General features: G+C 37.5%; 1 protein-coding gene across 2 annotated transcripts; it reads left to right on the plus strand.

Moving 5' to 3' along the window:
* The first annotated feature begins 3857 nt into the window (after positions 1-3857).
* Positions 3858-10566, plus strand: LOC137813683 (Peptidase family M48 family protein). 2 transcript variants are annotated; one of them, XM_068616061.1, is made up of 9 exons: positions 3858-4302; positions 4476-4533; positions 6199-6266; positions 6963-7142; positions 7446-7542; positions 7921-8030; positions 8125-8258; positions 8336-8527; positions 10318-10566. In XM_068616061.1, exons 1-8 carry the CDS (start codon positions 4084-4086, stop codon positions 8472-8474), a joined length of 1005 nt encoding a protein of 334 aa, XP_068472162.1. In that variant the 5' UTR covers positions 3858-4083; the 3' UTR covers positions 8475-8527; positions 10318-10566. The 2 variants fall into 2 exon arrangements, with proteins under 2 accessions (XP_068472162.1, XP_090157061.1); XM_090300935.1 differs by lacking the exon at positions 7446-7542 and having other exon boundaries at positions 3862-4302.
* The last annotated feature ends 2583 nt before the right edge of the window (positions 10567-13149 follow it).

Raw genomic sequence — 13149 nt, forward strand, 5'->3', positions numbered from 1 at the left:
TCCATAGGGCCTTAGCTGGTCAAGGGGCAATTCCAGCTGCGTGAAAGTCGGCCAGAACATCACGTCTGCCGAGCTTCCCTGGTCCACCAAAACTCTGTGGACCTTCCTTCCCGCCGTAATCAACGAAATGACTATGGGATCGTTGTCATGGGGCACAACGTCCCGAAGATCCTGCTTGGTGAACGTAATGTCCACCTCCGGCGAGTGATCTTCAAACATATCCACTGTCATCACCGACCGCGCGTACTTCTTCCTCTGCGATGCGGTGCATCCACCACCTGAGAAGCCTCCTACGATGGTGTGGATTTCCTCGTGGATGGGCATCTCGTGTTGCTGGGCTTCTCCACCTGCTGACTGGGAACTCGACGCTCCCCCCGTTCTTCTGTCCAGCAGATAGTCATTTAGGAACCCGCTCTTAACCAGATCATCGAGCTGATACCCTAAGGACAAACACGAGTCCAAAGTGTGGCCAAAGCCCTGGTGAAACTCACACCAGGCGTCTGGCTTTGGTCCCAGCACCTTGTCGCCCACCTTCTCAGGCGCTTTCAACCTGGCAGATATATTGGGAATGGCGATCAGGTCCGCCAATCCCATAACAAACTTGTGCTTAGGCGGGCGATTGTATTCCCGGCGTGCTGGTTGCTGGCGTCCTTGGCCCCTCCCCTTGTTCCTCCTATCATAAGGATGGCGAGTCCTCTGGTCCTTCCTGGCCGCCGCCGCTGTTTCCAGCACCCTTTGCGGCTGGATCCTGGTCTGGGCGCGTGGCCTAGCGGGAGCCACGCTCCCTCTCTTCTCAGCGACCTCACTTTCGTCGGCGATGTGAGCCACCGCAAGTCGCCTGACCTCAACAAACGTTGCAGGGTGAGCCCTGATCAAGGCCTCGCAGAATGGTCCTGGCAGCACGCCCTTCTTGAATGCATAGACCAGGATTTCTTCATCTTTGGCCGGCGATCTGACCATCTGCGCTCCAAAGCGATTCAGGTAGTCTCTGAGGGACTCTCCCTGGTACTGCCTTATATCAAACAAATCATAAGACACCCTGGGCGGTGCCTTGTTCACGATGTATTGCTCGACGAAAACCTTCGAGAACTGCTGAAAACTGGTTATGTGACCGTTAGGTAGGCTCACAAACCACTCCAACGTCGTTCCCTGGAGCGTGCTTACGAACATCTTGCAATACACGGCGTCTGACCCTCCCGACAGCATCATCTGCGTATGGAACGTGGTCAGATGGGCCTCTGGATCCTCCACGCCGGTAAAGACAGCCTTGACAAGGACCACGCTCGTAGGAATGGGCGTGTCAGTAATCGCCTGAGCGAAAGGCATAGGAAAAACACGAGGTGGCGACGACGGCGCGACCTCTTCAGCAATAAGACGCCCTTGCTGCTCCTGAAGAGCTTGACGCAGCTCCTCAGTCACCTTGGTAAGCTCATCATTCCTGGCCCGGGAGGCGGCCAGGTCCTCATGCATTCGCGCCTGCTCTATGCGCGAGGCTTCCACAGTCGCCTGCAACGAGCGCATAATGTGTACCATCTGCGCCATGGTCATGGCGGCGTCGCCTTCAGCAGCGACAGGCGCCACGGGGCTCGAACGATTGCTTCTCATTTTTCTCATGAACTTAACGAATCACAGAATGCAGCGAACAACACTTGCTTCAGCTACGATCGATTCAGCGATCAATCGGAAGGAAACCGCGCGAAACTCCGCAAGGAAACTCAAGAACACCGCAACCTTCAAAGAAACCTGCAACTCCACCGGAAACCACTGCTCTTCCCACGGATAACCCAACGAGCGGAAGAACTCAACTCCACCGAACAAACTACGCGTAAACAACAGGAAAACCTTTCTTCACCGATCGAAAACCCAAACGAACGGTATAAAACGCGAATTTACCGAACAAATTTCAAGCAAAAAGCGAACGATGGTTGCACCAGCACACAACCACGCAGAAAACTTCGAAAACCTTCAAGAACTCACGCTGTGGATGGGAGCAAGTTTTACACGGCCCCACGGTGGGCGCCTGATGATCCTGCCTGTTGACCAGAACGTAGGAGTTTGCCTCGTCACAGGATCGACTTGCGCACCGCTTCCAACGTCCGTCCCTCTCCGAGATCCACTTCAAGAACCTGCAAAAGAACAGAGCGGCGCCGCTGCGGCCGATCGCACTCCAACGCCCAAGTCAGTAGCCGAACCACCAAATACTAAGAGAACAAGAACCGTGCAAATTCTCTCTCACAGTGTGCTCTAGAACTCGCAAGCGTAAAGAGTATAATCTGAACGTGCGTACCTCAGAAAGTTCGTTAAGAACTCTTATATACCTGGTTACTTTCTCTCTCCTGGCAGTTACAGACTTGGACACGTGGCTCGCATCTAGTCGTACACGTGCCTTCATCTGGAGCCTCCTTGACTTGGGCGCTGCTTCTACTCTCGTTTTGCTAAGTTACCTATGCATGGTACTGCCCAGTACATAGCTAACTTGGGAGTGCGATCTCTACTGGAACTGGCGAGTTAGGGTGCCTTCGTACACCTTCTCTGTGGTCTCGCCGGCCGCCTTCATAACCTGCACCACCTTCATCTCTGGCGATGTGCTTTCTCTGGCGATCTCCAATCTCAAGGTCGCCTGAGTTTACATCTGGCGACTTCATCTCCAACCTGGTGATCGCCGGTTCTGGTATGCTGGAGATCGGAACACGCCAACTTAATAACTGGCGACTTCACGAGCCCCCCGACTTCCTTCCCTTCTGCCAACCTGGCGCCTTGTCAACACGCCTATATTGTAGCGGGATGCCACGTCATATTAGGCCATATAGTAGTACACTGATTTCCATTATCGTAAGTGAAAAAATACTAAGGTTTTCTAAATTTTGTAATATATAGCATAACCTAGATCGATCTTGAAAGGACACATTAAATTGGATTAAATTGGATTGTATATTTAGGTTCTCCCTTACAAATAAAAATTTAGGATTTAGGGATTTAAAAACACAAAACGTATATTGGAAAATAAAATTAAATATCAAAAGCAAAATTCTAGAAGATTAAAACAGATTAATCCACAAATTCAAACAACTAAATAATCCAAAATTCATAATTCTCTAAAGATTAAATCAAAAGTTTGAATAGTAAACCAATTGAATTAATGAACTAAATTTGTTTATAGGAATTAAATATCATATCATTCTATCCAATTCATATTCCGTTATTGTTTAATATATTTCTAATTTGAATTCTAATTTCAAAAATACAAATTCATATCATAAAAGAGAAAAACCAATATCAAGGAAGAGAAGAACAAACTCAAATTGATGAACGTGCAAAACTCAATTCGTAGTTGATTCAATGAATTGATCTCAAAGATTTAGTTTTCCATTAGAAAATAATAATAAACATAACAAAAGAGTAAATGAAGAATATGAAAAGATGAAAATAGGTAGAAAAGGAAAAATACTAAAACCCTAAAAATATTTGTCCAATTGATTTTTGTCTCCCTATTTTAAGAAGAATTAGGTATCAAATAGTTTACGAACCTAAATTCGAATTTTGCAAACTCTGAAGAAATTATTGTGGAATATGGACTCTAATAAAATTTAGAAGCCCAATTAAAAACGTGTACGCTCAAACAAGTAAAATAAAACCCACATCAATACCTATACAAATTTTCTATAAATCTACATTAACTTCTAAAAATTGTTAAAAGTTACATAAAGTCCAAAATCCAACAATATGTTCATTTTAAAGTCCTAGTGTAAAATCCAATGAAACCGAAATAAAAGAAAATGACGTCTAAGTTAATTATGACTGTATAATAAAATTATAAACGTGTGTCTTTATAAGCGACACACAAAAATGTGAGATATAATTTGACAAAGCGAACATGAAAACAACCGTGCACGCATTGGTTACCAAGGTGAAGTAGTCAACAGAAAATGAAGTGGTGCGAAACATGTACCATAGGCACGAATGTGGTCACAACCAGCTTTCGCTTAACAACAACCTTAGACAAATCCAACCCCAAATATCTACCACACCTACACTCTTCACTTCTCATTCTCAACCACTTCACGATTGCGTGTCTTCAATCCAATGGCTTCCACGCCTTTTTCCACTCTCTGCCACTTCCACAAACCCTCCCTCCGCTTCCTAGCCTTGGACAGCTTCAGGTTCTCCGGCGCTTCGGCGATCTCATTCCCAAAGGTTCGGAAGAACCGTAAAATTGGAAGTTTACCCGTTTGCCGAATTAGTTCAGCTGTCGCCTTCCGAGACCTTGTCGCCGACGACTTTCGCCACCCGCTTGATCAACAGGTGCGTCCGATTTCACGTTTCTTCTTCCGTCTTCGATAAATATCTATCTTCTTGAGTTAAAATCAACTTTCTAACTTTTTCTATGAGTTGTTTAAGTCGTTTTCTCTTTTATGATTTTTGTTTTCTGGGAAGCGTTATTGATTGGTGGCAAGGTTTTCATTTTGATGTTCCAGAATACGCTGATACTGAGAGCAATTCCGGGATTAAACGAACTTGGAAAGGCTCTTCTAGGTAACAAACAGATACCTTGTGTTCTAAGTAGCGGTGTTGTGGTTTATTGAGTTTTTCTTATGATGTTTCATGGATGTGTAGTTTGTTAACATCTTAGTTGACGAGGAGTATTATCAAATTATAGTATGTAAATGAGGGAAAAATCTCATCTTATAGTTCAGTTTTGTGGAGTTGAATTTTGTAAGGTTGCGTTTGACACAAAATCCATATATTAAGACCGCTCTAATTAGGAAGAGTTCTGGACAATTTTAACTTTTTTTTGCACCCCTTTTTTTCTAGTGGACGATGGAAATTTACCGAGTAATGGTACATATGCAAAATTATATTAACATAAAGATTCTTATATAATCCTCGTTTACCCAACTTGGGGATTCTTAGTAATGCAGTGGTTGCAATTCACGTTGACTAGTGATATGTCTAAAGTAGTGTATATAGAAGGAGGACAACCCTCATACTGGCTGTGGAGTTGGGTTAGGAAAAAGTATTGGACAAAACCTATATGAAGTTCTTTAGGTGTATTTGGTGTTATTCTCCAATCAGTAGTGAAGTTTTACCATCGTAACTTCTGCTAACTGTTTGAAATGTAAGACAATATCTAAATATCTTTATATATTTCTTACATTTCTAACACTAGCCTTTAATGCAAACATTTATTACATATATTCTTGAAATGAAACTATATAAAAATATAACACTAAAAATAAATAGGAAATGTATTTAAGTTTTGTCATAAGTATTGAATCATCATCAACTGAAATATAATACTAAAAAAAATAGGCAAATATTTTAAGTTTTGTCATAAGTATTAAGTCATCATCAACTGACAAATGCTACGATCATTGGTGTCAATAGTTTATTTACCCAGTACACTTGAGACAGGTGTACTAAGCTAGCATTTGGCCTCACACCAAATGAATTAGAAAGGTTTTGCTCTGTTCTGCTTAATATTCCAATCATTTAGTGGAACCAAGATGTGCCATTTTTTTACTCCATATTTTATTGTATTCTGTTTTTAAACCGTAAAAACATGAAATAGAACCCTTTGTCTTATTGGATTCCATTCCCACATGGCCCTTGATAGACAAGAATCTCTAAGACTCATACCCCTCGAATATTTCCATGTAAGTCATATACTTCACATAGTTTATGCAAGTAAGTATCTGAAATTATTTAAGTTGGTAAAAATGTCATAAATGTATATTTGCCCATACAGCTAGCCATTACGTTATACTTTTTGTAGAATACCAGAACAAATAACGATAAGTAATAAATAGTTAGAACAAGAGATCCATGAATGGTTTTATTATATCTGTTAATATCAGGGTCTGCACATCTATTCACAATATTGTCTGCATGGCTGTGGCGTGGTTATTCTTTTCCTTATAAATAGTGAATTTGTCTTCTTTTATATGATAATCAATGATGTTCAACTGGATGTTTGAGGCACAAAACACCACCACTATACTAATTAAGATTTTTCATAACTGTATACATGCTTTCAGATACCAGTGGGAAAATATTTGTCATTTGTAGTAGGTCCATGTTTCAGACATATGGCTTTTGTTACGCAAGGGCCTCCTTACGTTCAATAATATGTTTGAATAGTCTTACACTGTCAACTGATGAGGTTGTTGTATGACATGGTTCACTTAAAATGAATTGCAGGCACTGTAGCTGAGCAGGTCATGCTCCTTGAGAACATCGGGACATCCGTCCTTGTTTCTAAAAATCAGGTATCCTTTACACTAATTAAAATACAATATACTTCAACAAGTACCTGGAAAGGACATTATAGGAAGATGGGCAATATAATAGATAAACTTTTACTGCATCGGATAGTCCTTGCCTGTTTGTGGAAATGAAGGGTTTTGTTGTCTGTTACTACTTGCAAAAGGACGAAAATACAGTTATGATACAGTTGTGAATGCATTTACATATTTGAACAGCAAAATGTAAATGTTTATGCATTGGAAAAAACAATGCATGTTGGAAAATCTCTATAATTATCTGTGTGAATTCGTCTTTCATTTATTTTATTCCTCACAAATGAAGAATCAGACTGTCGGAGTGCATTCCATTGATTGTGTACTTGTATATATGAATGTGCATGTGGGTCTGTCTAACCCTTCTTGATGAATGAGTAAATAAACTTGTCCAACTTATCCATGTTAGTTCTGATTAAAATATATGAGAGCTGTCCTTCATATTTTTATTTTCACTCAGTCGAGTTATGTGACATAATTATCTTTAATTGCGTTTAGTTAGTAAATCTTCCTCTGTGCAACTCAATAATGGTAATATGAGTTTATGGTTTTATTTTATGCAACATGAATCTGCAAATACTATTAATGCATTTAGGTTCCTGCTGAGTTCTTGCCATCTAATGTTACCTCAAATATGTGAATAAACTTTTCCTCTTGTTTTGTCAGCTTCCTGATCTTTACCACCTAATGGTCGAAGCTGCAGAAATATTAAATGTTGATTCCCCTGATCTATATGTTCGTCAAAGTCCTGTGCCAAATGCATATACATTAGCTATAAGCGGCAAACGACCTTTCGTTGTCATTCATACCAGCCTTGTGGAGCTCCTTACAAAAGCAGAGTTGCAGGTTATAATTTGTTTCTCTGTTACAGTTTTTTTTTAGTTTAACCCAACTTCTTAACCAGTTTAGTATCCACGGAACTGCTCCCATCTCCCTGCTCAAAACCAAAAAAGTTCAGCCCGGTTCATATTTCACAAATAATTTTTTTTTGCAAGTACCGTGCGAGTTGAATGATGTTGGGTGTACGATCCTTTACATGATCTATAGGTTTTTCTCATCCAAGATGCCTGATCAATTTATTGTTCAAGCTATCTTGGTCATTGTTCTGGTTCAAATTGTTATTAACTTGTGATCACTTCACTTTAACAGGCTGTTTTGGCTCATGAGCTAGGTCATCTAAAATGTGATCACGGTGTGTGGCTTACATACGCAAATATTCTAACCCTTGGAGCCTATACTGTACCTGGTAGGTTACATAGAGCATTTTTTTTCCATAGGAGTATTAATACCCACAAATGGATATGTATACATACCCTATGGTGAAGTAGTTAAGTAAATTGAATGATCAAAGTTGGAGAAACATTTTTTTCTCTTACTCCGACGGATAGAACTGGGAATAAAATCCATGTCACTCTTATCACTAGTTGAGTATAACAACCTTAAAAACTCTCATAATGCAATTTTTTTTCAAACTTTTTTCATTGACCTTTGAAGGGTAGCTTATTGACAGTGGATATATATTTAACCCTATCCGTTGCAGCTCTTGTTTTAATATTGATGAGAACATGATTCATTCTTTGTTCAACTCAATTTTTCATATCATAACTAGTGCCATTTGGTGTAGGCATTGGTGGTATGATAGCTCGAACTTTGGAAGAGCAGCTATTCCGCTGGCTTCGAGCAGCTGAGTTGACTTGTGATCGAGCAGCTCTTCTTGTTGCTCAAGACCCTAAGGTATGCTACTATGCTGATACATGTAAATTGGTTATTATTGTATATTGATTGAAATACTGAATTATAAATTTTTCATTCCCCAACCCCACAAGAGGTCGTCATCTCTGTCCTCATGAAATTAGCTGGGGGATGTCCATCTATGGCTGATCAACTAAATGTGGACGCATTCCTGGAGCAAGCTCGCTCTTATGAAAAAGCTGCTTCCAGCCCAATTGGGTGGTATATAAGGTTTGCATGTTTAGGGCACTGGAAAATTATGTTGGGATTTCTTTCCATTCAGAATCTAACTTCTGGCTGCTGATTAGGAATGCACAAACAAGGCAACTGTCACATCCTCTTCCTGTTCTACGTGCTAGTGAAATTGATGAATGGTCAAAAACTCCAGCCTATAAATCCCTTTTGAAGCGTGGAATTCAGATCAAAGCAATAGAACAAAGTGTCTAGCAGTGTGTCCATGGATTTGTTCAAAGTGCTCCGCAGCTCAAGGTTCTTCGAAGGTAATTTCTTAAAACTCTAATTTCTGTCTTACTTTTTTGCCCTTCATCCATGTCGGTAATATGCCTAAAAATAATGTGTAGGCTTAATTAAATTTTTAGTATTACAGCTATAGTTGAAATTCAAATTTGGTCTCACTATTTTTTTTCATAAATTTAATCCCCTAAATAATTTAAATATACAATTTTTGGTTCATCTAATAACTTGATATCTAATATTTTAATGGGAATGTTAACTTGACACCATGTAAGACTATCACATATGTACGTCTATGTAGACGTGACATATTATTACACTTAGCATTTATGTTAGAGGTACAATGTTATGGTAAGGGATGAACAAAAATTACATAAATAAAAATAGTTAGAGAAACAAATTCGAAAATATAAAAATTGGGAGACTAAATTCAAATTTGGACAATTAGAGGAAGACTAAATGGTTTATTAGTGTATAAGTCTATTAATCTATTTGTATAAGTGATAGGATGCAATTGACGTAATTTGTAGATATGGTATAGGTAATTTGGGTAAATTTATACATAAGTATTTTTAAAAGGAAGAAAATAACAAAAAATGAGAATAAAAAAAAAAAAAGTTAGAACTAATTTATGTATAAAGTAGAAACTTTCTTACATTTACTTTTCCCAAATCAAATTTTTAACTTATACATAAATTAATTTAATTTAATTTAAATTAATTTATGTATAAGTTTTATCTAAAGCTTCTCCATAATAATAACGTATATTTAGAAAAAGAAAAAGAAAATATGAAAATAAACATTCCTTTCAAAAGTAATATTATTACATTTCTCCAAAATATGAATGTCTATCTCATTTTAGATGATGAAAGAGAATTCCTATAAAGCGGATTTTGACTCTAACTTAATCTTAATCTTACAAAGTGAGGTTTTTAATGTTAAGATTATACTTCACTTATAACTAAAGTGAGGTTTGTAATGTTAGGTTTTATAACTAAATTTGTAAAGTGAGGTTTGTAATGTTAGGTTTACACTTCACTTATACATTATATATTTGGTCCCTAATCAATCTAATATTTACAAGGACACTTGTTCACGCTATAAGACTGAACATTTGGAGTATGTGGAAATAATGGGAGATTTGATATTAGATGACATAATAATCATATTAAAAAAATGGATTTAAGATTTAACTCGATCTCACAAATCACCTTGTAGATGATGTTTATGCTATATTTATATATTAAAATTTGATTAGATTGTAGGTGATGTTTATGCTATATTTATATATTAAAATTTGATTATATTTGTATTTGATGTGAACTATCTAACAAGAAAGAAAAGACAAATTGTAATCCAATTGGAAGTATAGGATGTGTGGGAAGTATTAGAGGAGACGGTAGTCAAGGAGAAACATTCAGAATTGGGAAACTGATACTGATTCTACCTTTTGGAATTTTCTACCTTTTGGAATTTGGAGTAATATGTTGAAATTCTTATGTTTTGAGGTGATATTTAAATATAATATTTTGTTATTGATTAAAAAAAATAAAATTTATTTATGAGATGACTAACAAGAATATGTGATAGAAAAGTAAGGTATTGGAAATAGGGTTAAAATAGAAGAGAAAACAAATGTATGACTATAATTATGATTATATTTTAGAACATTCCTACTCAGTTTAGGGAATAATAAGTATACCAGAATGATGGTCTTTGCAAATGATGAGCCATAAACTTTTATTTCGACATAATGTCCTTTCTAACACTTTGCAATTTTATTTCTCACTATGTTTTATTTTACTTTGTGGAACAGTAAGTGCATGGTGGTTGATGTTCAGATTGTAGCAGGCTTCTGCAAACTTCTTGTACTGTAAATCTACAAATGTGTTTTCACTTTGTAATATAAGTCAACCTGTATGTAGAATTTTGATGACATTGATTATTATTTCATAGAAATATTGACCCCTATAAAGGAAAGGATTACCTGTATAATTGTAGCTTAGAAAAATTATCGGAGGGAAAGATAAATAATAAAAATATTAGTCCCTAAATTTGGATTAAATTTTATTTTAACCTCTTAATCTAAAAGTGATCTTTTAGTCTATCAAATATGAAATTGATTTTTAAATATGTAATTTAAAATTAATTTTAGTAGTCCTCTAAATTTAAGAACATTTCTTTAGTCTTAAAATTTAAAACGTGTTTTTAAGTTTTCTAAGATTTTTAAAGTTAGCATTGTTGAAAATTTGATAACCCGAGTAAAACTTTATTAAATTAAGATAAGTTTAATATTAGTTGTCCTTTTTTAATATTTTCATTTCTTTATAATAGAGGCTCAGACACTCTTCTTAAAAGACGTGTTCGTGTCGGACATACGTATCAGAGACCAACACTATATGACACGTATTGATGAAGTGTTCAATTTAAAAAATATTTATTGGATTTCTGACAATTATACAACAGTTTTAACACAATTTTAAAAAAAGAAAATACATTAATTTTCTAAAAACTCAAATTTATTGTATAAATTTTATTATGATTATGAATATAAGGAATAAATCATTTTGAACCAGTTTGTATAAACTTATTGTCGTGAGACAGGTTAGTTTTACCCTACTGATGATAGTGTCACAATAATAATTCAACCTAGTACGAGAGGAACCGTTGATTCGCACAATTGGTCTTCGTGCTTGGTCATCTACTGGACTAGAACGCATAGAGCTCAGGACTTGGAGGTCGGACCTCAGCACTTGTCGTAGTCAGGTTAGCTCGACTCTTGGGCCAAGTTGGTGGGCCATGTGATTGGGCCTTGGATGTATGTATTTTTATGTTTAGTGTAGCCCTTCGTGCATGAGGTCTAGGTGGCCAGCAAGGGGTATTTATGGACCTAGGGATGCGCTTAGTATGCATGGGGTCTAGTTGGCACATAAAGTTTAGGTTTCATGTACGATGCGTAGCGCCACGCTATAGGTGTCTACGTAAACAGAATGGAGCATTGATGCTGGTACATGAGTTGGTACCCTGGTGATTATTCTGTTATTATTTTACGCACTCCATGAAGGAAAGATTTTTTCCTGTTGCAACACCGTGAGGATGTGCCCTTGAACAAAATATTTTCTTGTTGAGTATGCTTTCAGTTAAGATTATATTCTCATGATAGAAAGCTGTTACTAAAGGTAAACTATAAAAGGGACTTGGGATCCCAGGTTAAGGGATGTTGTTTTTAAGACTGAAACTTGTTACTTCTTGTTTCTTATAAGCCCTGTACTGACTTGATCGTCAGAGTGCAATCAACAGGTAGAGTCCTCTCTGTTTCAACGGAGCAATGTTCCAGTGCAACAAGATGCAGAACCGATTCTATAAGAGACAGACGGAGCTAAAGTTTGTCAACAGAGTTAACCGGCGAGTAGGTCAACCGACAAGAACATTTGGCCTCCGACGACTTACAACATTCTCCAGATTTGTGCCGAAGTTAGTAGAAAAAACTAAGCCCATCGTCTAGCTTTTGCAAAAAGCAGCTAAGTTCCAATGGATAGAAGAGTGTGAAGAATTTTTTATCCATTTAAAAGCCTTCTTGGCAGCCCCACCAGTCATACAAAAATCAGATACTCAAAAAACAATTGTAATATATCTTGCAGTCTCAGAAGAAGCGGTCAATGCAGCTCTTGTACAAGATATTGAAAAGGAAGATGACCAGTTTATTTTATTAGCCAAGTACTACATGGAGAAAAGGTTCGCTATCAAATGATTAAAAAGATAGCCTTAGCACTAGTGGTCACCGCACGAAGACTGCAAATGTATTTTCAAAATCATCGCATAATAGTCCGACTACCTAATTATGAAGATTCTAGCTAAGCTTGATTTGGTCAGACGAATGATTGGATGAGAATTTGAATTATCCAAGTTTCAGATTTAATATCAACCAAGGGGGGCAATTAAATCTCAAGCTTTAGCGGATTTTATAGCTAAACTCAACCCTCATCCAACCGAGGCTAATGATCCGCAATGGACTTTGCATGTGAATAGCTCATCTAATACCAAGTCATGCAGGGCATGAGTAGTGCTTGAGGGCCCGAGCGGTATTCTCCTTGAGCAACCATTGAAGTTTGATTTTAAAACATCAAACAATCAAGCTGAATATGAGACCATTCTAGTCGACCTCAATTTAGCATATGACATGGAAGCTCAAAAACTCATTTGTGGAAGTGACTCTCAACTTGTGGACGGACAACTTAAAGGGGAATTTGAAGTGAAAGAGTCTTTGTTACAAAAGTATTACCACCTCATTCGAAATTTAATGTCTATATTTATAAATGTTCAAATTGATCACATTTGTCAACAACAAAATGTTAGAGCTGATTTCGTGGTTAGCTACAATTAAAAAGAAAGAGCTTCACCAGTCGGTCATCTACATAAAAATCAAGAATCCTAGCGTCAACACAGAAGAATGCATGGTAACTAATGAAAAGGAAAACTGGATGGCATCTATCAAACAATTTTTAGAAAATGGCGAATGCGGAACAATGAATGCGAAACACAAGAGGAAAAAACAATGAGGCAACAGACTGCTCGGTTTATCCTTATTGGTTTTGATCTCTACCAACGAGGATACACTTGACCATTATTGAAATGTATATCACAAGAG

Source organism: Phaseolus vulgaris, chromosome 1 (genome assembly GCF_051622355.1).
Source record: "Phaseolus vulgaris cultivar YP4 chromosome 1, ASM5162235v1, whole genome shotgun sequence".
NCBI classification, from domain to species: Eukaryota; Viridiplantae; Streptophyta; class Magnoliopsida; order Fabales; family Fabaceae; genus Phaseolus; species Phaseolus vulgaris.

Excerpts from the sequence above, each read along its gene's own strand:
- LOC137813683 (XM_068616061.1), top strand. The coding sequence starts at position 4,084 with ATGGCTTCCACGCCTTTTTCCACTCTCTGCCACTTCCACAAACCCTCC. Across the intron at positions 7,543-7,920 it reads TGGAGCCTATACTGTACCTG|GCATTGGTGGTATGATAGCT; the intron begins GTAGGTTACATA and ends CATTTGGTGTAG. Across the intron at positions 8,259-8,335 it reads CCAATTGGGTGGTATATAAG|GAATGCACAAACAAGGCAAC; the intron begins GTTTGCATGTTT and ends GCTGCTGATTAG.